The sequence below is a fragment of the Callorhinus ursinus genome, unplaced genomic scaffold (genome assembly GCF_003265705.2).
Source record: "Callorhinus ursinus isolate GAN/ISIS: 27379988/994484 unplaced genomic scaffold, GSC_fseal_2.0 scaffold33, whole genome shotgun sequence".
NCBI classification, from domain to species: Eukaryota; Metazoa; Chordata; class Mammalia; order Carnivora; family Otariidae; genus Callorhinus; species Callorhinus ursinus.
In genome coordinates this window covers 15,102,554-15,130,319 of record NW_027397095.1, presented here as the reverse complement: position 1 = coordinate 15,130,319, position 27,766 = coordinate 15,102,554, and the positions used below count along the sequence as shown (strand labels likewise).

Here is a 27,766-nt window from a genome sequence, read left to right as displayed (position 1 = left end):
TGTTTATTTGAGAGAGAGAGTGCATGAGCAGTGGGGAGAGAGGGAGGAGGAGAGGGGCAGAGGGGGAGAGAGAAGCAGACTCCCCATTGAGCAGGGAGCCCGATGCGGCTCGATCCCTGGACCCTGAGATTATGACCTGAGCTGAAGGCAGACGCTGAACTGACTGAGCCACCCAGGTGCCCCCCGCTACCATACCTCTTAAGGAAGTATATTTCTGAGGTTGTGATAGGCATGGATTAAAGAAATGGCCTGATGGTGGGAAGCTGGGATTTGGTAGGCCCCGTGCTTTAATAATGCGGCAGCCCATCTCCAAAAGGAGGTAATAAGTGAGGAGTGTCTGAAGTCTGAGTTGGTGTTGGTTGTCTGCAGGCACATTCTTGGCTTCCATTGCTTTACCTCCACAGCCTGATCAAGGTGCTAGGGAAAGGACCTGGACTTTAGACATCACTGAGAGAGAATCATAGATGACTATATATGCACTAAATCAGGTTTTACTAAGAAACCTTCTGATTAACTTCTCTAGAGATTAGATCCTCTGGTAGGTGCCCATATCGCCCCATTAAGCTTGTGACTTAACCACAGTTTACCTTGTAGAGGTTGATACCTTTCAAAGGTTCAAAGTCCAAGAGAGTTTTGTTAAAGCTACATAAAATAGAAGTCTAACCACTGCTTCCAGTTTTGATCAGTGTGAGAATGTTAATCTGTGATGGTTGTAAGTACTTAATTCAAACAAATTAAATTGAGGTACAGGAATTATTAGTGTGTATTTTTGCTTAGGTTAATTTCGGGAACATACCTATGGAATTAATATTGTATAGTGCTTCTGATTTTCCTACTAATGAACAGTTATTGGAGGATATTTGGATAAATATAGTTAATTCGTAAGATAGTTGAAGGTGTTTCTCTAATATGCATTAATTGTACTTAATGACCATCAGCCTTTCAAGTATTCTCTGTCCTTCATCTTGTCAAGATTATCTTACTAATTGGTTTTGATTAGAGTCCTTTTTCTTTTAGTTTAAAACCAGGATTTGATTAAAGATATATAAACTTAAGATATGTGTATTTACTGAAGAAAAGCCAGAGCCATGCATTATTCAACATTCATTTAGAAATGATTACTTTTGCCTGGCACTCTTTTAGGTGTACTGGGTACATAGTAGTAGACAGAACAAAGCCCTTGCTCTCATGGAGCTTACATTCTAGCGGGGCACGGAAGAGACAAAAATATAAGCAAGTAGACAGGGTCATTTCAGATGGAGATAAGTACAGTGAAGAAACAGATAATGTGATAGACAGTTAAGCAGGTAAGGCTATTTTAAGGTGGTCAGGGAAGGTTTTTCTAATGTGATAACCCTTGAGCTATCACCCTAAGGATGGTAAAGAACCATCCAATTGGCCAAAGTGTGATTGTGGGGTTGTGGTGGACAAGGGAGGTGAGAAATAGAGATGTCAAAGATGTAGGCCCTCATGGGTTGTGGTAGAGTTTGGATTTTACCTGACACTTAAAATTCCATGAAACAACTTTTCAGCTTGAAGAGATCGGAAGTTCTACAGAAATTTCTTTAGCACATTAAGTCTTCAGCATTATATTGATCTGGAGTAATTTTATCACAGCAGCTATCATGATCATATCCTAACATTTGTATAAGTGCTACCTTGATACTTACATACATCGTTATGTGCCTTAGGTTGCTTATCTGTCAGAAGTGGTTATTGTGACCTCTAACTCTGTGATGTGTACCAAAAATTATGAAAAGTTTTTTTTTCTTAGTATCATTACTAGCATTCAAATTGTTATACTTCTGTAAACATAATGACAATTTAGGATGGAGGTGAATACTATGTTTACATTTGCAAATGTATAATTGTCTTATTTTACCAGAATTTTTTTTTCCAGCAGAAAAGCCGTGTATCCATTTCTACCTTCTCTAACCTCCCAAATATATATATATATGTACGTATGTGTATATGAATGTATACGTAGATATATATGTATTTTTGGTGGGTTTAATTTCTTCTGTTACTGTTTGGGGGACTTTAACTTCTGGTGTCTTGATTCCTTTCATCTAAAGCATGTAGCGTTTTTAAGAAAACTATTCTCTGAATGTGGTTTTCTGCATTATGTACTTTTATATTTATGCATTTTATGGAGCAATATTCTGAGAAAAATAGCATTTCTGATTCAGCCGTTTGCTTTAAATCCTTCATCTTTTTAAGCTACAGAGGTACTTAGTAGTTTTTATCTTCCTATACAGTTTTTAATGTTAAAAAGATGAGCTCATTTATAGGAAAATAACCTATTGCTGTAGAAATATAGAAAATTGCTGACTGGTAACCTTATACAAATCACATTGTCCCACTTTGCATAAAATATCTGGGCATCTTTCCTTAGACAAACATCTAAGCCCTTTATGGGCTTTGCTTTGTTAATGCTATGTTTTCTAATTTGTACCCATCTTAAACAATTTTAAAGAAAAGATGTCATCATTTGATCTCTTTTTCTTTTTAATATAGGAAACTGAGAATACTGCACACAAAGTTGGAAATGAGTCTCCTGTACAAGAATTGAAACAAGATGTGTCTAAAAAGGTTGGTAAGATTAAAAAAAAAAAAAAGATACAATGTCAGCATTAGTTTAACAGATGTCATATATATGTATATCGTGTATTTAAAGAAAAATTTTCTATATTCTTTTAGTATAGTGCTTTGTACTTGGTGGATGTTCAATAAATGTTCCTTGAATCTTGAGTTTGAGATTGAAGACACATCAGGCTTTTTAGAGGTCATTTCATAAGCAAACTAATCCATAATTGTTCCTTGAAACAGTATTTTGAAAAAATGTTTTGTAATGTATTTTTATTTTTTATGCTTGTATTTTTATTAGAATAAGCTGTAGCTATTCTTGAAGTGTTACTACCAAGAGTTAAAGGTATTGAAAAGCTCAGCGCAGCAAATTCTGATGTCTTTAGCAGTTAGAGGTTACAAGAAGTCATTACTCTGAAAGTGCCTTTGATACCTTTTAAAGAATTGTTGCTTTAAAGCTTCAGAGTTTGGTTTACTAGAAGAGAGTGAGCACAAGATAAAAATTTTGACAAAGGGTAGTTCACAGTATCAGGATAAAACCCAAGGAGAAAGGATGCTGTGTGTTCATTCAGTTATACTACTTGTGAGTATTTTCTGTGCCCTTGGCCCTGTTCTAGCCAGTGGGTTTCTGGAGACGAGCAACATAACACATTCTCTATCCCAGAGTTTCTCAATAGTGACACTTTGGGCTAAATAATTTTTTGTTGCAGAGGGAAGGAGAGACTTTTCTGTGCATTGTAGGATATTTAGCAGTGTCCCTGGCTTCTACCCACTAGATGTCAATAGATTCCTCCCTACCCGCACACTATCATGACAACTAAAAATGTCTTACAGACATCACCAAATGTCTGGGGAGGAGTGCTGGGCAAAATCGCCCTTGATAAAGATCCATTGTTCTACCCTTATGGAATTTATAAATTTAATGGACTCCATATTTTAAGTGTTATTTTAGTTTAGTTTATTAGAGAGGGAGGGAGGAAGAGGGGGGAGGAGCAGAGAGAAGAGAGAGAATGAAGCAGACTCCACGCCGAGCATGGAGCCCGATTCCACAACCCTGAGATCATGGTCTGGGCCAAAATCAAGAGTCCGATGCCAAGGGATGCCTGAGTGGCTCAGTTGGTTAAGCATCTGCCTTCGGCTCAGGTCATGATCCCAGGGTCCTGGGATCGGGTCCCACATCGGGCTCCTTGCTCAGCAGGGAGCCTGCTTCTCCCTTTGCCTGCCACTCCCCCTTCTGTTCTCTCTCTCTCTCCCTCTGTGACAAATAAATAAATAAAATCTTAAAAAAAAAAAAAGTCCAATGCTGAACCCAGGCGCCCCAATGAACTCTCTCTATATATATGTTTTTAAAGATTTTTTTTATTTGTTTGAAAGAAAGAGTGAATGAGTGAGCACCAGCGGGAAGGAGGAGCAGGCAGAGCAAGAAGCAGGCTTCCTGCTGAGCAAGGAGCCCCATGCAGGACTCAGTCCCAGGACTCTGGGATCATGACCTGAGCTGAAGGCAAACACTTAACCGACTGAGCCCCCCAGGCGCTCCTGGACTCTATATTTTAATATTGATCAACTTTTTTCCCTCAAAAGGAATTTTTGGGGGAGAAATGGTATTGTGTATCAGTATAAATAAGATAACAAAAGTAATGCCATCTTTTTTTTCTTTTTAAATCAGAAGTTGCCCACAGTTCTACACTGTAACAAACAGCTGTCTTAATTTTTCAGCATTCCTTTCTGGGTCTCACCCATTTGCATGCATTTTTGTTTTGTTTTGGTTTTCTTTGCCTAATAATAGTGTAGATAGAATTCTATATTTTACTTTTTTCTCTTACCATTATTAGTTTTCATCATATTTCTATACAATTTCAATACTCAGTTTTCATTTGATGTGTCAGTTTCTATCAAGCAAGTATATTACAATGCATCTAGCCATTTTTATTGTTGAAAACTTGAAATGTTTCTATTTTTTTCCACTAGAGTTTTTCTTTTCCTTTTTAAGAAATTTTTCTTAGGGTAAGTAATAGTGGCTAAAAATGATTTTTAAGGAGACTTTAGAAACTGAAAAAATAGTAAACATTATGGAGCAGTTGATTGAAGCTTAAGACTAGGTCTCACTTTTTAAGTTCTAGTCTTTTTAGTTGATTTAAGTATCACATATGAATGAGATAAAGGCTGTGGGGATTTACGCTGCTCCAGGCAGGACACAGTCCCTGTCCCCAGGAGCTTATGTTTTAGTAGAGGAAATTAGTTAAACACAAAACTGAATGTAAAGTGTTCATATACTTACAAACTATTATAAGAACAGAAAGGGAGACTTGACTTACTGCTTGAGGATAGGAATGGGGAAGACCTCATGGAGGAAGTAACGTCTGAGCTGGTTCTTGATGAATGGATAAGATTTGGACAGGGAAAGATGAGAGTTGAAAGGCATAACCAAAGGCATGGAGAAGAGAGATGTGCAGAATGGTTGCAAATCAGACTAGAGCCCAAAGTTAGGGCCAAACTATGGGAATGCCTCTTACGTCATACTAAAACATCTGATTTCTATTTTACAGTCACTGGAAGATCAATGAGTTTTTTGAAGCAGGGAGGCGATGTGAAGCTAACAGTTGCTTTAGCATGTTCATCTCTATGTTGGTCTTGATTTGCATTGTTCTTTTGGTCTTTCCCTGTTTGCTACCTCCTGAAACCCAGGGGGGCAAAAAAAATACAGGGTTAGGTACTATACGTAGGTGCTATGAGGGCGTATCAAGAGGGAGAAAATATGGGCCTTGTGTTTCAAAAGCTAATTATCTGCTATAGAGAAAGTATTTATATAGAGCTAGCCCATATACTACTTTGTTTATATTATAGTTCATACTATAGTGAATGGTAAGACTGATAGTTCAGTGAAAGGATAAGGGATTGGGGAAGACTTGTGATTTTTAACCTCATTTTAATCCCTCTCTGGCATTAGCCTTTCCATTATGCATAGTGATTATTTCAGACCTTTACAGTCACTTCATGCTCACTGTGCCCACATGTATCCTGCTTGCTTTCAGCAGATAACCTTGTTTCTGACTGCACGTAGACATTAGAGACTAAGAAGCCTGTATTCACTCCTTTTCATCTGCTTTCACTTCCCTTACCTGCAAATTTGTTTTCATCTTTTGCCTCGTTGTCAAGTCTGAGAACTTAGTATTATTTTTTTTCCCTGTCCAAAGTAGCATGGTATAATATACAAAACACTGGATTTCTGAGAAAAACCTGGATTTCAATTTTGACTTTGTAGTTAACTAGCTGTGGGACCTTGGACAAAATTTTTTTTTTCTTGGACAAAATTCTTAATGCCTTTACCTCAGATTCTTGTTTCTGTAGAAGGGAGATAATCTAGCTACCTCAAGGCCTGTGTGATGATTAAATAGAAAATATGTGTACTGGCCTAATTCTTTTCCTCTCCAGAACTTTGTTATCTTACTTTCTATTGGCTCCTTCCCCTCAGCTTTAAAAATGCTGGATCACTTTCTTGCAGCCTTTTCCATTTGTAGCCAAGCTTTTTGAAAACATAGATTGTGCTGGCTATCTCTTTGTTGTCACCTCTTACTCATCATTAAACCCACTGGCTTCTGTTATCACTAAGGTTCTCAGTGCTCAGTAACCACTGAATTGACAAAGCAGGTGGATTCTAGTTAATATTCCTGTGCTAAAAGTGTGATTAAAACTAAGATAAGGGGTGCCTGGGTGACTCAGTTGGTTAAGCATCTGTTTTCCACTCAGGTGGTCCTGGGATCCAGCCCCATGTCGGGCTCCCTGCTCAGGGGGGAGCCTGCTTCTCCCTCTCCCTCTGCCACTCCCCCCACCCCCGCCCTCCTGCTTATGCTCTCTCTCTTTATCAGATAAATTAAATCTTTTTTTTTTAAGATTTTATTTATTTATTTGACAGAGACACAGCGAGAGAAGGAACACAAGCAGAGGGAGAGGGAGAAGCAGGCTTCCCACTGAGCAGGGAGCCTGATGTGGGCCTCCATCCCAGGACCCAGGGATCACGACCTGAGCCGAAGGCAGACGCTTAACGACTGAGCCACCCAGGCACCCCAAATAAATTAAATCTTAAAAAAAAGAGACTAGGCTAAAAATTTGAAGGTTGAGAAAAATCATTATGTGGACTATGCTGGGAAATCAGGGAGGAGTATCCCTGAGCAGCAGTCATGTCCAGTTCAGGTCAGCATGAATTTGTGGTAAGCCCAGTCAGGATGGCTGTGTGACACGTTCTGTTAACTTTCTGGAGCCAAGGAATTGAGAAAGCAGAAGTCATCCATGGTTGGGCATGGTGGAAAGATAAGTGGACTGGGAGATTTTATGTGGTAATAATGACAGTACTAGGTAGAAAATATCTTTTCTTCTAAATGTTAGTAGAAGATATAGAAACCCCATCTGTATTTTTCAGCTACAGAAAAGAAATAAAACAGGGAAAAGGCAAGGTGAGCTGAGTGTTTGAACTCTCTTCATGGTCCTGCCATTTCTCTGAATAGTGGAGTATTAGGTGTAGTTTGTTTAAGAATGTTCATCTTCCTGCATCTGCTGGCTTTTTCTGTCTTAGGCTTCAGTTCAGAACTAAACAATCCGAATTCTTGTGCTAGGTGGTTTTGATTCTCATGGTTATGTTAACTAGGCCCAAAGCAGTAGGTTGTTACTGTAACTAACTTGGCATAAGTATGTAAATGAACAATGACATGAAGAGTCTGAATGTAAATTTAGGTCTGAACTTTATTTTACAGGGTTGGTTGAACTTTTGTAATTATACGTACTAACAGATTCCCTATTATAATGGTTAAGAGTTCAGATTCTGGAACCAAACTCCCAGGATTTTTGCCAACTTATCACTTACTAGCTCTTTGTCCTTGGACAAATCACTTGATCCCTCTATACCTTTGTTCCTTCATTTGTGTAATGATAATATTAAGAGTGCTGTCTCATATGGTTATTGTAAAGATTAAAAATGTAAAGTGTTAAGAACATTCCCTGGCACGTAGTAAGTACTATGTAAATTATTAGCTGTTATGTTCGTGGAAATAGCCTCATTTTTTAAAAAACTGCTTTTTAACCTTTCATCAGATTATTGAAAGCATTATTGAGGAGAGTCAGAAAGTACTACAGCTGGAAGATGACTCGTCGGATTCCAAAGGAAAGGGACACTCTGACCAGGCTACTGGCAGTTCTCTTGTAGCTGGAACAGATCTTAGCAATATACCTGGACTGTTAGCCATAGATCAGGTACTACAGGAAGATTCCAAAAAGGCAGAGAGTCAGAATGCAATTGAAGAAACTGAATTAGAATCTAAAAGATGTTTTCCTTCTGATGACACCTATGAGAAGTCAGTAGATGAAATCACTAAGTTAACTGAAATAAGTTCAACTGAGCAGCATAATGTGCCTGAAACTGAAACAGAAGTATTGAACAAAGAAGCCATGGAAGTCAAAGGAAGTGATGTTCTAGAACCTGTGTCCTCAAACTCTTTATCTACTAAAGATTTTGCTGCCATGGAAGAAGTGGCTCCCGCTAAACCCCCAAGACAGCTTACTCCAGAACCTGACATTGTGGCTAGTACAAAGAAGCCTGTTCCAGCACGCCCTCCCCCTCCAACTAATTTCCCACCTCCTAGGCCCCCGCCTCCATCTCGACCTGCTCCACCACCAAGAAAAAAGAAAAGTGAATTGGAGTTTGAGGCCCTTAAAACGCCTGATCCAGACGGCAAGTATTTAATTGAGAAATAACTTTTTGTGAAGAGATTTTGGAGTTGAAACTATTTGACTTTCTGGTTTTGTTTCAGTTTATGCTGTATACAACCACATCGATGACCATGACCAAGTTACAGAAGTTATTTTAGTAATAAAAAGTGAACATGTTTATATTGGTAGTAAGTTACTATGTTCGAACATTTTAGTAGACTTCAAACTTTCAAATCTGTTACCATTGGAAACTTAAGATCTGAATTCAAGATGTAGATCTCTTCGTGTATCAGTTGTATAGCTTTGAGGAATTGAAATAACTTGTTTGAACCCTGGTTTCTCCATATATAAAATGAGTAATAAAACCACTTTCTCATGGGATTGTTGTAAGAATCAGACAAAGGTTAAAGCACTTTTCAAGCTCTATATAAGGTCCTATATAAATACTAGTTGTTGCCATTATCATCATCACCATTATTATTATCATCATCGTCATTGCAGTTCCCAAAGAGAATATTACATCTGATACTCTCCTAAGTACGAACATGGCTTCAGAGAATACAGTCAAGGATTCTCAGCCTTCTCTTGACTTGGCAAGTGCTACCAGTGGAGATAAAGTAGTTACTGCCCAGGTTGGTGAATTCATGTTATATTTGGTAGAGGCTTTAACAACTTTCTGTAGCTGTCTGGTTTGTTGCTTGTTGAACCTTCTTCTCCAGGCAGAATATTTCCTTGTCCTTAAAACCTGGCCTTACATTCCTTTTTTAGCTCTGCTACTATATAGCTAGGTGATTCTAACAAACTATTTAATATCTAAGTTTCAGACTTCCCATTGATAAAAATGAGGGGAAAACCTTCCTTGAAGGTATCTTGCAAGGATGAAATGAGCTAAAGTATGCCAAGTACCTGGCATGCAGTAGGCAATCAAAAAAAATGAAAGATGCTGCTATTTGTAATATTATTATGTTAATAAACATCAACTACAGTCTTCATTTACCTTACCTATGGTGGTCAAAACTGAGGACTTTTATTTATAATTTCCTTTACTAATCATGAAAAAAACCCTTCCTATACTAGGCTATATATCCATATATGAGGCAATAGAAAACACGTGATAGCAGGAATTTTTACCATAGCCCAGTTTCTGGGACTCAAGGCTTACACGGTAGCAGTGGTAGGGACAGGTTAGCAGACTGGGAGATAAGGCCCTTCAGTCTTGTCATAGCCTTAGAGCAGAGACTGGCAGTAGCCTGTTTATCTAGAGTCCCTGAGCTAAGAATGGTCTTTACATTTTTAAAGGAGTGTAAGGAAAAGAAAAAAAAAAGAATATGTGACAGACACTATATGTGAAGCAGAAAGCCTAAAACATTTACTCTCTGGCTCTTTATAGTAAAAGTTTGCCAACCCCTGCCTTCGAGATAAGCACAAGTATAGCCCTGATTAATGGCACTCTGCTAATAGAGAACTGCTTTTGGGTCACGTTCAAGTAGAACATTTATTTGCTTTCAAGACTAAGATATTATTTCATGGGCAGCAATGGTTTTGATACCTAATGTTTTTCAGCATGCTGGGAATAATAAAGGACCGAAATGGAGTGTTTCATTTAAATTTTCAGTAGGCTCCATTATGTGAATTATGGGATTCTTTAGAACTGTGTGTGGTAATGAATAATTGAATGTTTATAGCAATTGACTCAGTCTTTCTGTTTATAAAATTGTAATTTTAGGAAAATGGAAAAGCACCTGATGGGCAGACCATAGCAGGTGAAGTGATGGGCCCTCAGAGACCTAGATCCAACTCTGGGAGAGAGCTTACTGATGAGGTATAGTTAGATTCTTTTTGTTCTTAACATAAAATATAAAAATCATAATGAGAAGATGAAGAAACTCTCAAGATGAATGGTGGTAATGGTTGTACAGCATTGTGAGTGTGCTTAATACCACTGAACTATACAACTAAAAATATTTTACCATGATTAAAAAAATTTAAGTTTATTGCTGTTAAGCAAAAAGAAGAGAAAATGAAAATTGATTTTCTTAGTTTTTAAAAATTTATTATATTTCATTTATTTTTAAGTAAACACTACACCCAGTGTGGGGCTCGAATTCACAACCTGAAATCAAGAGTTACATGCTGTACTGACTGAGCCAGCCAGGCATCCCAGTTTGGGGGGGGTTTTTTGTTTGTTTGTTTGTTTTTGTTTTGTCTTTAAAGATTTTATTTATTTATTTGAGAGATAGAGAGAGTGACAGAGAACACAAGTGAGGAAGAGAGAGAGAGAAGCAGGCTCCCCGCTGAGCAGGAAGCCTGACTCAGGACTCATGATCGTGGGATCATGACCTGAGTCAAAGGCAGATGCTTAACTGACTGAGCCACCCAGGCGCCCCAGTTTTTGTTTTTTTAATATGTTGGAGTTTGCCACTCTAACTTAAAATTACCTTTTTATACCATTATGTGGTAGAAGAAATGTATTGAAAACAAAGCCCAAATTTAATAGAAGGTGGGCTTAAAAAGAATTGATGTTATATGTTTTTATACTTGTTAGGTGATGTACAGTGTATGCAGACTTAGTGCTTACTTACCATTAAAATTTAGTATACATTGATTGACCAATTTATTCTGAATAAAGTTTTGAAGCAAAATCTTAGTTTTCATGTCTTTTTTTCTTTTTTTAAGGATTTTTTTTAAGTAATCTCTACATCCAACGTGGTGCTCAAACTGAACCCCAGTATCATGAGCCGCATGCTCCACCGACTGAGCCAGCCAGGTGCCCCAGCTTTCGTTTCTTTTAAATGATACATTTTAAAAAATTATTGTACTTTGGAAAACAGTATGGCATTTCCTCAAAACATTAGACATTGAGTTACCATGATCCAGCAATTCTACTCCTATGTATACACCAAATAGAAATGAAAATATATGTCCACACAAAAAACGTACACAAGTGGGGCGCCTGGCTGGCTCAGTCAGTTAAGCGTCTGCCTTTGGCTCAAGTCATGGTCTCAGGATCCTGCATGGGGCTCCCTGCTCAGCGGGGAGTCTGCTTCTCCCTCTGCCCTTCCCCCTCCCCGCCGGTGCTTGTGTGCTCTCTTCTCTCTCTCAAATAAATAAATAAAATCTTTAAAAAAAAAAAAGTACACGAGTATTCATAATAGCCAAGTGTGGAAACAACACAAATGTTCATCTCCCATGAATGGTTAAATAAAATGTATATCCAGTCCACATGGACTATTTTTTTGGCAATTAAAAGGAATGAAGTTCTGACACATGCTGCAGTGTGGATGACCCTTGAAAACGTGCTAAGCAAAAGAAGCCAATCACAAAAGACCACATACGGGATGATTTGATTTATATGAAATGTCTGTAATAGGCAAACCATAGAGACAAAAAGTAGAATAGTCGTTGCTAGGGGCTGGGAGGAGAGGGGAATGAGGTATGACATTTAATGGGTATGGGGTTTCTTTTTGAGGTAGTGGAAATATTCTAAACTTAAATAAAGGTGATTATTGTACAACTCTGAATTTACTCAAAATCATTGAATTAAATCGAGTGCATTCTGCAATGTATGAATTATATGTCATGAAAAAAGATAAAAATTATTGTACAGAGTACTGAAGGTGTCTAGAAAGTCCTTAGCTTAAATGTTTGAGGATTTTGCAGACTCAAAAAGATAATTAAATTATAGGTCCTCTTGGTGTTATTTTTTACCTCAGGAAATTTTAGCCAGTGTCATGATTAAGAACCTGGATACTGGAGAAGAAATACCTTTGAGTCTTGCGGAAGAGAAACTGCCAACAGGTATTAATCCTCTCACTCTACACATCATGAGAAGGACTAAGGAATATGTAAGGTATGGCCTATTGTTATTCTTTATCATTCGTAGTATTTCAGAGTGGTGAAGATTTCTCTGTTTATGAACTATAACAGTCCCTAATTTGGTTTCATTCAGTCTTCTTTTTTTAAATATGGAATTAAAATAGAGTTAGTTAATGTATGTATTCTTCAACATTATTCTCTCTTAAGACCATACAGTTACTTGGGGAAAACAGTATATATCTGAAATCTCATAGTATTTTGTTTTTCTTTTAAAATGATTTATATAATACTAGAGACATTAGTGAAACATATTGAGGGTAAAAAGCCATGTGCAATGAAGATCTGGTTTCTGGAACCTTGCTTTAAGACCACAGATTTTATAAGTATTATCTTATAATACTTATTATCTACTTATAGTACCTATTACCTTTGTAGGTCAGAAAATGGCTTTAGAGTGAGGTGATTGACTTTACTGTGAGATGTATGTAGATCGAAGAAATGATTATTGTGAAAGCAAATCTCAATAAAGTGTAATACATGATGTACCTGAAGAGCGAAGAGGTAGTTAATTTGTCATTTCTGTGCAGCACGTTTTGTCCAACAAAAAGCCTTGTTGGTAGTAGGTTTTCCATAAGTTCCTAAATTGCTTTCACTTACATTTTGTACGTTACATCATGCTTAAAGATTCTTTTCTTTGATCTCTCAAGTCTTACATTCTGAGGGTCATCAATAAAAGTAAACTTATATAGAACACTACATTAAAAACTAATGATGTAATGTATGATGATTAACATAATAAAAAATTAAAAAAAATAAAAGTAAATTTATATAAAGTATGTTAACATAGTTTTATTCTGAGTACCTGAGTATATAGTATACCTGGATTGTTGAGAGGTGTAGGGGAAATGGCTTCTTTTAAAATGCCTTCTTCCCCTTCTTGTAGTAATGACGCGGCACAGTCAGATGATGAAGAGAAGTTACAGTCTCAGACAACAGATACTGATGGTGGAAGGTTAAAACAGAAAACGTGAGTTACAGTACATCTCCTTTATTTCAAGCTTTTTAAAAAATACGAGAATTCGGGGCTTCTGGGTGGCTCAGTCGTTAAGCATCTGCCTTCAGCTCAGGTCATGATCCCAGCTCCTGGGATTGAGCCCCACATCGGGCTTCCTGCTCCACGGGAAGCCTGCTTCTCCATTTCCCACTCCTCCTGCTTGTGTTCCCTCTCTCACTCTCTTTCTGTCAAATAAATGAATAAATAAAATCTATAAAAAATAATAATTTTGGTTTTTTGTATTTTGGGTAAGGACTCAACTAAAGAAGTTCTTAGGAAAATCAGTAAAGAGAGCAAAGCACCTTGCAGAAGAATATGGTGAACGTGCTGTGAATAAAGTTAAAAGTGTTAGAGATGAAGGTAAGTGAAATAGAACATTGCAAATGAATATTTAATTGATTTGTAATCATCCAAATTTAGCCTATGATTTATAAGAAGCATTCTGTTTTATTGAAAGTAAGAAACCTTTGTAGCAGACATCTTAGCAGTTCAATAAATCATGTTATTCTAGGTATCACTTAATTTTATGAGCAGAAAGAAAAATAAATTTGTTCATATTAAACATGAATTTGTACATATTTTGTAACTGTGGCAACCTAGAAGAAATGAGTGTTCATTAATCAATTGTAAATTAGTTTTATAAGTTTATTTAGTTTTTATAAATAGTTTCAAAATTTGGAAAATTTTCTAAATTTTACAGATCTTAACTTCCTTTGCCTTTGTTGTAATTGTACTCATTTATTTTATTTAATAAACACTAATACAGTAGTTATTTTGTACCAGACACTCTTCTAAGCACTTGGACCTGTATTCATTCATTTAACCTTCATAAAAACCCTATGAGGTGTAAGTACTGTTATTATCTCCCATTTTATAGATGAGAAAACCAAGGCACAAAAAGGTCCAGTGCTTTGGCTATGGACACACAGACAATAAATGACAGCTGGATTTGGACCCAGACAGTCTGGCACCAGATCCCGTGCTCTTAACCAATATTGCTATTTAGTAATAGCTATGCTTTTCCATTTAATAAATTTTCTTGGTAAACAGTAGAATGAAAATCTGATAGTAGCTTTATCTACATTAGCTAGTGATGATTTCTATATTGCTTTTCTATTCAGTGTTTCATACTGATCAAGATGATCCTTCATCAAGTGATGATGAAGGAATGCCATATACAAGACCAGTCAAATTCAAAGCAGCGCATGGTTTCAAAGGACCTTATGATTTTGATCAGATAAAAGTGGTGCAAGATCTTAGTGGTGAGCATATGGTAAGCAACCTTTATATTTTTCAGGATTGTTTTCATTGAGAGAAGTACTTTGGCTTGTACACAGCCAATCTCTTATGTATATAATTTTGCTAACCTGACTCAAGAAGAGTAAATTAATATTAATAATGGTTTAATGCCTAGGTAATGCAGAGTCTGTCTCTGGATTATTTTTCAAGAACTGAAAGGTTTCTAAAATTTTTATTTAAATTTAACATGCTGTGCAGTGTTGGTTTCAGGAGTAGAATTCATTGATTCATCACTTATATACAACACCCAGTGCTCATTACAGCAAGTGCCCTCCTTAATATACCCATCACTCATCGGGCCATCCCCCCTCCACCTCCCTCCATCAACCTTCAATTTGTTCTCTATCGTTAAGAGTCTCTTATGGTTTGGGGCACCTGGGTAGCTCAGTCAGTTGAGTGTCTGACTCTTGATTTCAGCTCAGGTCATAATCTCGGGGTTTTGGGATCGAGTCCCTCACAGGGCTTTGTGCTCAGTGGGGAGTCTGCCTGAGATTCTCTGTTTCCCTCTCCCTCAGCCCCTCCCTACACTCATGTGCTCTCTCTCTCTCTCTCTCTCTCAAATGAATGGATAAATCCTTAAAAAAAAAAAAAAGAATCTCTTATGGTTTGTTTTCCTCTCCTTCCCCCCCATTACCTCCCTTATGTTCATTTGTTTTCTTTTTAAATTCTATATATGGGGACGCCTGGGTGGCTCAGTCAGTTAAGTGGCTGCCTTCAGCTCAGGTCATGATCCTAGAGTCCTGGGATTGGGCCCCACATCAGGCTCCTTGCTCAGTGGGGAGTCTGCTTCTCCCTCCCCTGCTCTTGTGCTCTCACCTGTTCTCTCTCTCTCCCTCTCAAATAAATAAAAATAAAATCTTAAAAAAAATAAATTCCACATATGAGTGAAATCATATGGTATTTGTCTTTCTCAGATTGACTTAATTTTGCTTAGCATAATACATTCTAGCTCTATCCACGTCATTGCAAATGGCAAGATAGCATTCTTTCTGATCGCTGAGTAGTATCCCATTGTGTGTGTGTGTGTGTGTGTGTGTGTGTGTGTGTGTGTGTGTGTACCACATCTTCTTTAGCCATTCATCAGTTAGTGGACATTTGGGCTCTCTCCATAGTTTGGCTATTGTTGATAATGCTGCTGTAAACATCGGGGTGCATGTACCCCTTCGAATCTCTATTTTTATATTCTTTGGGTAAATACTTAGTAGTACAATTGCTGGATCGTAGGGTAGTTTTATTTTTAGTTCTTTGAGGAACCTCCGTACTGTTCTCCAGAGTGGCTCCACCAGTTTGCATTCCCACCAACAGTGCATGAGGGTTCCTCTTTCTCCACATCTTTGCTAACACCTGTTGTTTCTTGTTTTGTTAATTTTAGCCTTTCTGACAGGTGTGAGGTGGTATGTCATCGTTTGTTTGATTTTTATTTCCCTGATGATGAGTGACGTTGAGCATCTTTTCATGGGTCGTTAGCCATCTGGATATCTTCTATGGAAAAATGTCTTTTCATGTCTTTTGCCCATTTCTTAACTGTGTTGTTTTTGGGGGTGTTGAGTTTGGTAAGTTCTTTATTTATTTTGGATGCTAACTGTTTATCAGATATGTTGCTTGCAAATATCAAGAAGTGAAAGGTTTTCTTTTTTTTTTTAAGATTTTATTTATTTATTTGACAGAGACACAGCAAGAGAAGGGACACAAGCAGGGGCAGTGGGAGAGGGAGAAGCAGGCTTCCCGCTGAGCAGGGAGCCCGATGCAGGGCTCGATCCCAGGACCCTGGGATCATGACCTGAGCTGAAGGCAGACGCTTAACGACTGAGCCACCCAGGTGCCCCAAGAAGTGAAAGTTTTTGTTTTTAAAGATTTTGTTTATTTGAGAGAGTGGGGGCATGAGCAGGGGAAGGGGGCAGAGAGAGAGGGAGAAGCAGACTTTGTGCTGAGTGTGGAGTCCGATGCGGGGCTTGATCCCAGGACCCTGAGATCACGACCTGAGCCAAAGTCAGATGCGTAACCAACTGAGCCACCCAGGCGCCCCTCAAGAAGTGAAAGTTATTGAATAAGTAAACTCTAGGCCCGTATCATTAAGAAAGCAGTGTAAAGGTACCAGACTTTTAAAGCAGTTAAATTTACAGGGTGGTCTATGTCTTTGGAAGACATTTAAAGTATTCCCTGGGTATATTTTTAAAAGGTTTTATTTATTTGAGAGAGAAAGTGAGCGATAGGGGAAGGAGCAGAGTGAGAGGAACAAGCAGATTCCATGCTGAGCACAGAGCCCAGTGCGGGGCTTGATCTCATGACCCTAAGATCATGACCTGAGCCGAAATCAAGAGTTGGATGCTTAACCGACTGAACCACCCAGGTGCCCTTCCCTGGGTGTATTTTTGTTTTTTAAGATTTTATTTTATTTGAGAGAGAGAGAATGAGAGATAGAGAGCACGAGAGGGAAGAGGGTCCAGAGGGAGAAGCAGACTCCCCGCCGAGCAGGGAGCCCGATGTGGGACTCGATCTCAGGACTCCAGGATCATGACCTGAGCTGAAGGCAGTCGCTTAACCAACTGAGCCACCCACGCACCCCCCCCGGGTGTATTTTAAATAATTAACACAAATATTACAGTAGGTCAGTGTATTTTGTAAAATGGCAGCTAAAGCTAGGAGAGAGAGGTACAAGTTTTCTACCAGAGTTAAAATGTACCAAAGTGGGTATAAAGTGCACAAGTGATAATCCAGTTACCCTTGAAAATGCTGGGAACACAGGGAAGCTGGTAATAAACTCCTGGACTGGACAGATGATGCTGTGGGTCTTTGATCAGGGAATCTATGTATCTATTTAGATTTTAATTCCAAAATGTGGCTTAACTGGAAGGAAGCAACCATAAACATATCAGACGGCAGCCAGATTGGAATTTAAACTTTGGTGCTTATAATCTCCATATAAAATATTTGACTTGATTATAGTAACTTCCTTAAGGAACTGATGAACTTCCTTGTACTGTTTTGATTCACTTTCGTTATTTCCAGTTTTAAGTAAAGTCTCATTGTAGTAGGTTACCAATAACAAATTTCTTAATGTACTTGAATTTTATGGAAATGAATGTTATTTCAGTAAATGAGCTACTGCCTCTAACTTGGATAATCTTTTTTTTTTAAGTTTATTTATTTTTAAGTAATCTCTACACCCAACATAGGGCTCAAACTCACGACCTAGAGACCAAGAGTTGCATGGTCTCCCAACTAAGCAGGTACCCCATAAGTTAGGTAATCTTTTTGATCTGCATAGATATGTGTTGTAATAGTAGTTATGACAGTATTTGTTGTAGTAGCATTTGGCTTTTCCAATTTAAGGGTTCATGTTCTTAAGTCGTGCCACCCCCACCTCCCAACACATACTCACACACTTCCCTATTATTAGCAGTATCTGGGAATTCTAACCATACACTGTGAAATCTTGTATCTGGGGGGAAAAACAGGATGAGACCACACCATTCCAACACTTGTAAATGCCCAGTGCCATGAGGGTCACTGCTAACATGGGCCTATGTTTCCCTCAGCCTTGATCAAGGGTGGTAGTAGTATCCTGAGGGCTCTGCCTCCTCCGATGTCACTCCCGCTTGTGTTCAGCTAGGAGACTGATATCCCCAACTAGGATTTTTTTTTACAATGATTTCTGGCCACCTTGGAACTCCATTTCCATTAATTTGTAGACAAGGCTTGGGGCTTTGAACTTGTTAGTTTAGATTATGGTAAACTGCTGCTATCTTATCCTACCTTTCTCCTAAAAATTCCTCTTTGTGCTGTTGTGACATCATTGAACTGTTGGCCTTCAATGGTGTTAGTAATATGAGCATGATCTTAATATGTATAATTCGGAATAATTCTTTACTTTGGCTTTAAAATAATGTTTCAGGGCGCCTGGGTGGCTCAGTTGGTTAAGCATCTGCCTTCAGCTCAGGTCATGATCCTGAAGTCCCGGGATTGAGTCCCGCATCGGGCTCCCTGCTCAGTGGGGAGTCTGCTTCTCCCTCTGACCTTCCTCCCTCTCATGCTCTCTCTCTACCATTCTCTCTCTCTCTCAATAAATAAATAAAAATCTTTATATAAATAAATAAAAGAATGTTTTAACTCTTAGGGGTGCCTGGCTAGCTCAGTCGGTAGAGCGTGCAACTCTTGATCTTGGGCTTGTAAGTTCGAGGCCCACGTTGGGTGTGGAGATTACTTAAAAATAAAATCTTAAAAAAGAATGTTTCAACTTTTAAAGTAGTAATTCTGAACCTTCCTTTGTTTTCATAGGGAGCTGTTTGGACCATGAAATTTTCTCACTGTGGCCGATTACTTGCCTCAGCTGGACAAGACAATGTAGTGAGAATATGGGCTTTAAAAAATGCTTTTGACTATTTCAACAATATGCGAATGAAATACAATACCGAAGGTATTTTGATTTGCTTGTGGGCTTTAAAACTCTAGAGACATCTGGCATTTTTACATTTTAGGTATAATGATGCCCTCTTCTCTGGCAACCATTTGCAGCAACCACTATTTTTAATAGGGGCCACAAACCTAAAAGTAGGACAGAAGTCAACACCAAAAAAGTATCTAAATCCCATGGAAAATGCTACCATAGAGCTTTTGACTTTATCCCTTTTGAAGTATAGTGCAGAGTTTAATTCATCAACTGTTGAGAACAAAGTCACTTGGTTTCCCCTGACAACCTTTAGTTCTCTCCTGGGTTTAAATGAAATAACCTGATTAATTTAGAAAAAGAATGAGGAGAATAATATCCATGCAGTAAGTAAAGAAAAAAAGGAGACCCAACCATGAAAAGGAAATGTGATTTGTCAGTACATCAGAGGTATATGAAAAAAGGTTAAATGGCAAAGAGAAACCTCAGAATGTGATGTATGTACACCGTGATTACAACTATGTAAAATATTTCTGTATATTGGTAACTTACCAGGAAAGCATGTGGAATTGATATAAATAAGAGCTTTATATTTATGGGATTCTTCTCTTATAATTATTTAACTGTAATAAATTTTCTCCACAAGCCCCTCCATTCCACTCCCATCCTCACCCTAGCCAACTAAGGCTGAAACCAAGAAGTTAAGGGATGGGAGAAAGGAGAATAGGTGGCCACAGGCTAGAGTAGAGAGTATGTTTGAATTACCAATTTGAGGAACATAGAAATCTGGGGAGATCCACTAAACTGGTAAATGAGGCCCTGTATACTTTAGTGGCCCTGTGGGTATTGCTTTTATTATGTTATACATACCTGAAGATGATAATGGGTTGGCAAAAACTTAAACTATGTTTACAATACATTTTTTTTTTATTGCCCTGCCTAGAGCAGAAAGACTACTTTCAGTGGCCCTTGAGACTTCTACCACCCCAGACCCTTTGTGCCCCTTTATTGTTCATCTTATTTGTATTCACTATGAATAATGAGGATTTTAACAATATTTTATTAAGTTGACGATATGGTTATAAAGATTTTATGATAAAAATGATAAAAACCGTTATTTTGGTGCCCAAAGAGTTAATGCCTCACTTATTTAGAAAATGTGTTTTTTTCAGAATGTTACATTGTATGACTATTAATTAGGTGTTCCTGTGTCATTATTTCTGATTGATGTTTTGTGTGTGTGTACATACATGCCTTTTTTATAATTATTTTGTTTTTAGGACGTGTGTCCCCGTCACCTTCTCAGGAAAGTCTGAATTCATCAAAGTCTGATACAGATACAGGGGTATGTTCACTATTTTATGGTTACTCTTGTTAAGTACTATAATTTGATTTGTTTACCATGAAATACCTTATTGTCTATCAGAAATTAAAGTTACATGAAAGCAGTTAATACATTACAAACAAGAGGTTCTTCTATTAGAATTGGTAGATGAAAAATTGTGATATTTAAAAGCTGTCATGATACTACTCCAGCTACCAAACTACTAATGTAAACTTAAATAAAATAAAATCCCTTCCCCTCAAATCCATGTTACAATTTAAAAAAATACTGGATACTGAATAAGGAGTGAAGAAGGAAAGAAAAGATACAGAAATATTTTAATTTTTCCATCTTCTTGGTTTAATAAATGCTTTATCACAGTTTCAGGTAGTTTAAAATATCTTAATGGTTTTCCTTTGGTCTGATAGGTGGAAGGTTAAATACAACCAATTTTACACCTAAAAAGCAAACTGGAGAATATTATTCTAAGCTGTCCCATGTGCTTCTTGTGTATGGTGATGTAAACAAAGAACCTAAAATGTCCACCTGCTCAACAGTATTTTCCTGAAATTTCATTGTCTCTATAGTATTTGACACTAATGTTTCCCTACTCTAAACATATTCCTCTCAGCTTTCTATGGTTCTATTTTTCCTGTTCTCTTCCTACACCTTTGCTGTCTCTTTCTCTTTCTCCCATTTAAATGGTGCTGTTTTTCAGAGCTGTGTCCTTGACCATCCTTATTTGGTCATTTGACATCGGCTAATAGTCTAAAACTGAACTCCCTCAACAAATGTTTTTTGAGTGCCTGTCACATGTGCCAGATACTGCTAGCTTCTGCAAAATCAGATGAGACATAGTCTTTGCCCTCAGGGATTCTGCTGACTGGTAGAATAGATACATCCACAATTCTAGTATTGGATGGTAATATTCTACAGTAGGTACTACACAAGTATAGGAGTTATCCCAACAAATCAGAGCGTGAGGAAAATGTTCTGGAGGCTTTGTGTGTGAGCCAGGAGTTAACTGTGTGAGACAAGGAAGGAAGAAGCTCATCAGAGTGAACAGCCAGTGCAGAGGCCTGGAAACTGGAACAGCATGGCATGTTAATGATGCTGCCAGAAGTTCCATGTGGCTGGAGCAAAGCAGGCATGTGTGAGAGTTGGAGGAGAGGTAGGCAGGATTAGGATTTTAAATGGCCTTTTGTGTTAAACCAAGACATTTGGACTTTGTCCTGTAAGCTGCAGGGGAGGGGGGAGGGGGCTTTGAGGGGTTTCAATCAGAAGCTTAATTAAAATGTTCAGATTTTTGTTTCAGGAAGAGCATTGTGGTAAACACTGTAAACGATCGATTAGATGGGGGCTCCAGACTAGGGACGGGGAGACCACTTAAGCGGTTATTAACCCAGGAGAGAAATGGTACTTTGATTATGAAGCAGTGGGTCTAGAAACCATAATGATGAGCTGAATTTGAGAGATGTGGAAGAGGTAGGGTCTCTGGCACTTGGTGACCGACTAGCTGGGGTGGCAGGTGAATAGCCTACTACAATCCCCAGCTATCTGGCTTGAGTAACTGGTTAGATGTTAATGTTCACTCATGGAAATATTTTTATTACCTACCCACAACCCTGCTTCTCTCTGAGCTTTTAATGTCATCACCATCCATAAGTTACTTTTTTAACTTCGTCAGAAAATACTCCTTTTTTTCCTTACATATCAAATGAGTTATAAATTTCTGTCCCCTTGCCTCCACCTACAAATGCCCTTGGAATCTGTCCCCTCATTCTCCATTGTCACTCACATTATCTAGGCCCTCAACATTCATTGAGGTGTTTGCTGTAGCTTCCTAATTGCTTTTTCTGTCTCCAGTTTCCACCCAACTTATTTTCTATGTTGCCACCAGCTTTTTTCCAAAATCCAGATCTGATGCCATTTTGTGGTTTAAAATCTTTTGCTGGTTCTTTGGCACCTATAGGATAAGGCCCTTTCTGATATTGCCTCATCTTACCCTTCTTAAAAAAAAAATTTTATGATAGTAAATGCAGATTTTTTTTAAAAAGATATTACCTATTTGAGAGAGAGACAGAGCACAATTGGGGGGGAAGGGGCAGAGGGAGAAGCAGACTCCCCACTGAGCAGGGAGCCTGAGGTGGGGCTAGATACCAGGACCCCAGGATCATGACTTGAGCCGAAGTCAGATGCTTAACCGACTGAGCCACCCAAGAGTCCCCACATCTTACCTTTTTAACTCAGTTCTAATTCCCTGGTGCCTATGCATCCTACTCACCATTCTGGACATAGGTCTGTACCCTAACCATTCTTTCACTTTTGTGCCTTTGTGCTGTTTGCTTTGCCCACATTGCCCTCCCTGTCCCCTTTTGTCACTGGGCAGAGCCCTATTCATCCTTCAAGATTCAGTTCAAAAAGAAAAAAAGATTCAGTTCAAATATCTTATTTTCTCTTAATATTTTCCCTGAAGCAGGCAGGCAAAATTGTTCCTCATTTGTGTTCTGACAGAACGTTACAGGTATTTTGACACTAATATACTTACCATGTCTTCTTTGGCAGTTTGTCTCATTGGCTAGACTCTGGGCTGATTTAAAGCAAAAAACAGTACTTCACAGATTTTAGTGTTCTTGGAACCTAACCCCATGTCTGACTATGGTGGGCCTGAATCAGTGTTGAATTCCTGCTTCTGTGCCTTTGTTCCTATCCTCCTTATCTGGATACCTGTAATCTCCCTTCTTCCTGTTCAAAGTTTGCCCATTCTTCAAGGCCCACTTCCTCCATAAAGCCTTCACTGACTAATGTAGCGGTAAAAATTTTAACCACTTTGCTTTGGGGAAAAGGGTTTGCTTTTATTAGTTTAATTCACCATAAAGCTTCCAGGCATTAATTATTATTAAAAACAGGAACTATTTGTACCGTCTTGTATTATGCTTATTTCAACAGTCCTACTAACAGATTGTTTTATATATTTTTTAAAGATTTCATTTATTTTAGAGAGAGCGCGAGTGGTGGGGAGGAGCGGAGGTACAGGGAGAGAGAGAGAGAATACTAAGCTGAGCTCAGAGCCAGATACGGACCTCAATCCCAGGACCCTGAGATCATGACCTGAGGTGAAATCAAGAGTTGGAAGTTCAAACTGACTAAGCCACGCAGGCGCCCCTCTATTGACAGATTCCTAACTATGTCTATCCACCCCACCTCATCCCCCAAAAAACCTAAGTACCTCCCAATCTTGTTTGAATACAGGCCTTTTATGTATGTATTTATTAAGATTTTTTTATTTATTTGAGGGGCGCCTGGGTGGCTCAGTCATTTAGCATCTGCCTTTGGCTCAGGTCATGATCCCAGGGTCCTGGGATGAAGCACTCATTAGGCTCCCTGCTCAGCAAGGAGTCTGCTTCTCCCACTCCGCCTGCTTGTGTTCCCTTTCTCACTGTGTCTCTCTCTGTCAAATAAATAAATAAAATCTTATAAAAAAAAAGATTTATTTATTTGAGAGCAAGCGTGCGAGTATGTGGGGTGGGGAGGGGCAGAGGGAGAGAGAGAAAGAAATTCAAGCAGATTGAATGCTGAGCACGGAGCCCGACGTGGGTCTTGATCTCACGACCCTGAGACCACGACGTGAGTCAAAACCAAGAGTTGGATGCTCAACCAACTGCATCACCCAGGTGCCCCAAATACAGGCCTTTTAAATGAGGAGCATAGCAGTTCTTTGATACAAAAAGTAGTGACCCCTGGAGTACTGAGCTTTTTTCCTGTAGTAGTTGAGTATCATATCTGTTGTTTTCGGGAATAGATTGGTATTTCTTTTGCTTTTGTCATTTTGATTGGGGATGGTTAGAAGCGGCCTCTGTTTCATATGCGTTTGGATTATGGTATCTGGTATTACCTTTGAACCTAGTGCTAGCTATAGTGAGGGGCAGTGTACACAGTGTAGTTGATTAATTTATTTTCCTGATGTGTGTGTTCTTTTTTTCTTTTCTCATGATAGTGATATATTTATCTCTTTTGAACTACATCCTCAGTCTTGTTAGCATTCATGTAAAAGAGAGTACCTACAAGTACCTATAGTACAGTTGGGTATATAGAGTGACACACCCAAGATCCCTAACTTATTCATTGGTCCTGCCAAGTATTTTCCGTGTGTGTGTGTGTGTGTGTGTGTGTGTATCATTTTCTCATATATATATATATATATGAGGCCTTCATATCATTTGTGTGTGTGTGTGTATCATTTTCTCATATATATATACATATATATATATGTATATATATATATATACATATATATATATGAGGCCTTCATAGAAAAACACTGAATACCTAAAGAAGCCATTAGACTCAGGGGCTTATATATGATTTTAATGAAGAGTGGTAAGTTTGTGGAGAAGTGACAAGAAAAAAAGGAGTGGGGTTGGGCTTTAGGGGCAGTAAATTGTGACCAGGTAAAAACATTGGGGGAAACTAATGGAGGATAAGGATTACTTACTACTGTCTCCAGAGGTAAGATTTATTTTCCCCTTCCTGGCAAGGAAGAGCTGAAAGGGAGATACTTTCACAAAGAGAATTTCATGCTCTGCATTTAAGAAGAAGCAGGGAGGGCAGAGACTTTTTCTTGGTTCTGTTTCTTCTCAGTTGCCTTCAGCTCACAATAATCTTTATGTAAAGGGAATATTTTGGGGTGACACAGTCTGATCTCCTTTAAGATTATTAGAATCTAAAACTTGGATGAAAGGAGTTAACTATAAGGGGTGAGAGGTAATTTTTGTGAAATCGTACATGTACAGCATTTTATTAAAAACGCGTTGAGGGGCACCTGGGTGTCTCAGTTAGTTAAGCGTCCAACTGTTGGCTTCAGTTCATCATGATCTCAAGGGTCGTGAGATCGAGACCTCCATCAGGTTCTGTGTTCAGCAGGGAGTCTGCTTGAGATTCTCTCCCTGTCCCTCTGCCCTTCCCTCCACCCTGCACGCATGCACACACATGTTCTCTCTCTCTCTCTCTCTCTCTCTCTCTCTCTCTCTCTCTCAAATAAATCTTTAAAAAATAAATAAAAAATATGCATTCAGGCGTGCCTGGGTGGCTCAGTCAGTTAAGTGTCCGATTCTTGGTTTTAGTTCAGGTCATGATCTCATGGGTGGTGAGATCAGGCTCTGTGCTTAGAGGGGAGTCTGCTTGAAGATTCTCTCCCTCTGCTACTCCCCTCATGCATGTGTGCACTCTCTCTCTGTCTTGTCTCTGTCTCTAAAATAGATCTTTAAAAAATACACATTGATTTAGATTTGGGTCAGTCAACAATTATGAACATTTCTACCATGTGTTAGGCACTGAAAATATAAAGACGCAATGGACAGTTCATGTCAAGGAGCTCTGCATGGGGAAAAACAGGCATCCATGATGATAATATATGTCCAAAGCAGAATTAAGTATCATTTTCCCTAGGTAACCCCTCCTTTGATAGTGTACTTGATGTCAGTTAACACCCATACCATATACTGAGTTAGAAACTGATCACTTTTCTCCCTTCAACGTTTGCTTACGAAATCCCGCCCACTTGATCTCAGAAATGTCTTTGGAATCTGGCCATTCCTTTCATTTCCACTGCTGTAATCTGGGCCTTTGTATCTTACTTGGACCATGATAGCTATTCTCCCAGATTCCAATCTTTCATCTTCATTGCTAACAGAATTACTCTCCTATAAAACACATCTAATCATGTTCCTTTCCTGTTTAAGCACTGTTTTTGGTTCTCTTTTTTTTCTATAGATTTATTTTTTTTTAAGATTTTATTTATTTGAGAGAGAGAGCACAAACGGGGAGCAGCAGAGATAGAGGGAAAAGCAGGCTCCCATCAGAGCAGGGAGTCCGATGTGGGACTTCATCCCAGGACCCTGGGATCATGACCTGAACTGAAGGCAGATGCTTAACTGACTGAGCCACCCAGGCGCCCTTCCTATAGATTTAGTCCAAATTCCTTAGCATGGCTCAGTCTTGCAGAGATCTCATTGTTATCTTTCACCCTTCCCTCTCACAAACCTTATATTCTGAGCCACTCATTGGTTCACTGTTACCCCAATAAAAATGTCAGACCCTTTGTTGATTGCATGTATTTACATATACTATTCCCCTTTGCCTGGCCAATTGGTTTAAGACTCAAGTCTCCTCACTGAAGCATTTCTTGCTTCACCCAGTGCATAATTATTCGTATGCTCCCTCACTGCCCCCATGGTATTTTGCTCATATTTCTGCTAAAGGCACCAGCTAACATTTTATGAGCCCTTACTCTGTGCCATGTACTTTGCTTAAGTACAATTTATATCTTATCTCATTTTACCTCACAATAGCCCTGATACTGTTGTGAGGTGGTACTGTTAAGAGCCCTATTTTACAGATGAAGAAGGCTTAGGAATGTTAGGCAACTCACCAGTTTCACACAGTTAGTAAATACAGCGTCAGAATTAGAACCCAACTCTGATCTGTCTTTGGAAAAACTTATGCTGTTAATCATTATGCTCCACTAGTTGGCATTGTAAGGTCTAGCACGGTATCTTCATTTAGTCCACAAATATTTACTGAGTGCCTACTTTGTATTAATCGCTGTTCTAGGAAATTGAGGATATATAGTCGTGAACAAAAGTGACAAAAATATCTTGTTATGAAGCTTAAGTTTTCATAGTGGGAGAGAAGCAAACTAAGTAGTTTTGTAATATATTAGAAGGTGATAAGTTACATGGATAAAAATAAAGCAGATAAAGTGGGGTAACAGGGAGTAAAGGTGGATAAGCAAAGCTTTACCCAGAGGTTGTCATTTGAGCAAAATCTGAAAGAAGTGAAGGAGTGATCATATGGCTGTCTGAAGGAGACATGCATTCCAGGTAGAGGGAATGGCAAGTGAGTTCTGGTGTGTTCAAGAAATGGCATTATGGGGGGGAATGGGTGAAGTAGGTGATGGGGATTAAGGAGTGCACTTCTGATGATTACTGGGTGATATACGGAATTGTTGAATCCTTATATTGTGCACCTGAAACTAATATAACACTGTATGTTAACTAACTAGAATTAAAATAAAAACTTAAAAAGCCAAAAAAAGGAGAGAGAGAGAGAGAGAGAGCGAGAGAGCATTGAGGCCTGAGTAGCCAGTGCTGGTGAGCAAGGGAGAAAGTAGAAAGTGAAGTCACAGGGGCACGTGGGTGGCTCAGTCAGTTAAGCCTCCCACTCTTGATTTTGGTTCAGCTCATGCTATCAGGGTCGTGAGATCAAGCCCCGTGTCAGGCTCCGCTCTCAGTGCAGAGTTTACTTGAGATTATCTCTCTCACTCTCCCTCTGCCCCCCATCTTTCTCTAAAAAAAAGAAAAGAATGAAGTCACAGAGGTGTGGATGGGGCAAACAATGTGTAAGCCATTACAAGGACTTCAGCTTTTACTCTAAGAGAGATGGAAGCCAGTGAAGGGTCTTTGAACAGAGAATGACATAACCTGACATATTTTTTTTTAAGATTTTATTTATTTATTTGAGAGAGAGAGAATGAGAGAGAGAGCACGAGAGGGAAGAGGGTCAGAGGGAGAAGCAGACTCGCCGCTGAGCAGGGAGCCCG

The 27,766-nt window shown here is 38.7% G+C and overlaps 1 protein-coding gene across 1 annotated transcript in view; it reads left to right on the top strand.

Annotated features, from left to right (window-relative positions):
* The window catches only part of WDR44 (WD repeat domain 44), an 85,811-nt gene that overhangs the window by 33,190 nt on the left and 24,855 nt on the right, over positions 1–27,766 (top strand). The window contains exons 3-12 of the mRNA XM_025852759.2: positions 2,518–2,592; positions 7,672–8,308; positions 8,788–8,918; positions 10,013–10,108; positions 12,000–12,136; positions 13,046–13,129; positions 13,410–13,516; positions 14,278–14,429; positions 18,734–18,872; positions 20,123–20,187. Of these exons, the coding sequence (XP_025708544.1) occupies positions 2,518–2,592; positions 7,672–8,308; positions 8,788–8,918; positions 10,013–10,108; positions 12,000–12,136; positions 13,046–13,129; positions 13,410–13,516; positions 14,278–14,429; positions 18,734–18,872; positions 20,123–20,187 (1,623 nt within the window). The remainder of the gene's footprint in view (positions 1–2,517; positions 2,593–7,671; positions 8,309–8,787; positions 8,919–10,012; positions 10,109–11,999; positions 12,137–13,045; positions 13,130–13,409; positions 13,517–14,277; positions 14,430–18,733; positions 18,873–20,122; positions 20,188–27,766) is intronic.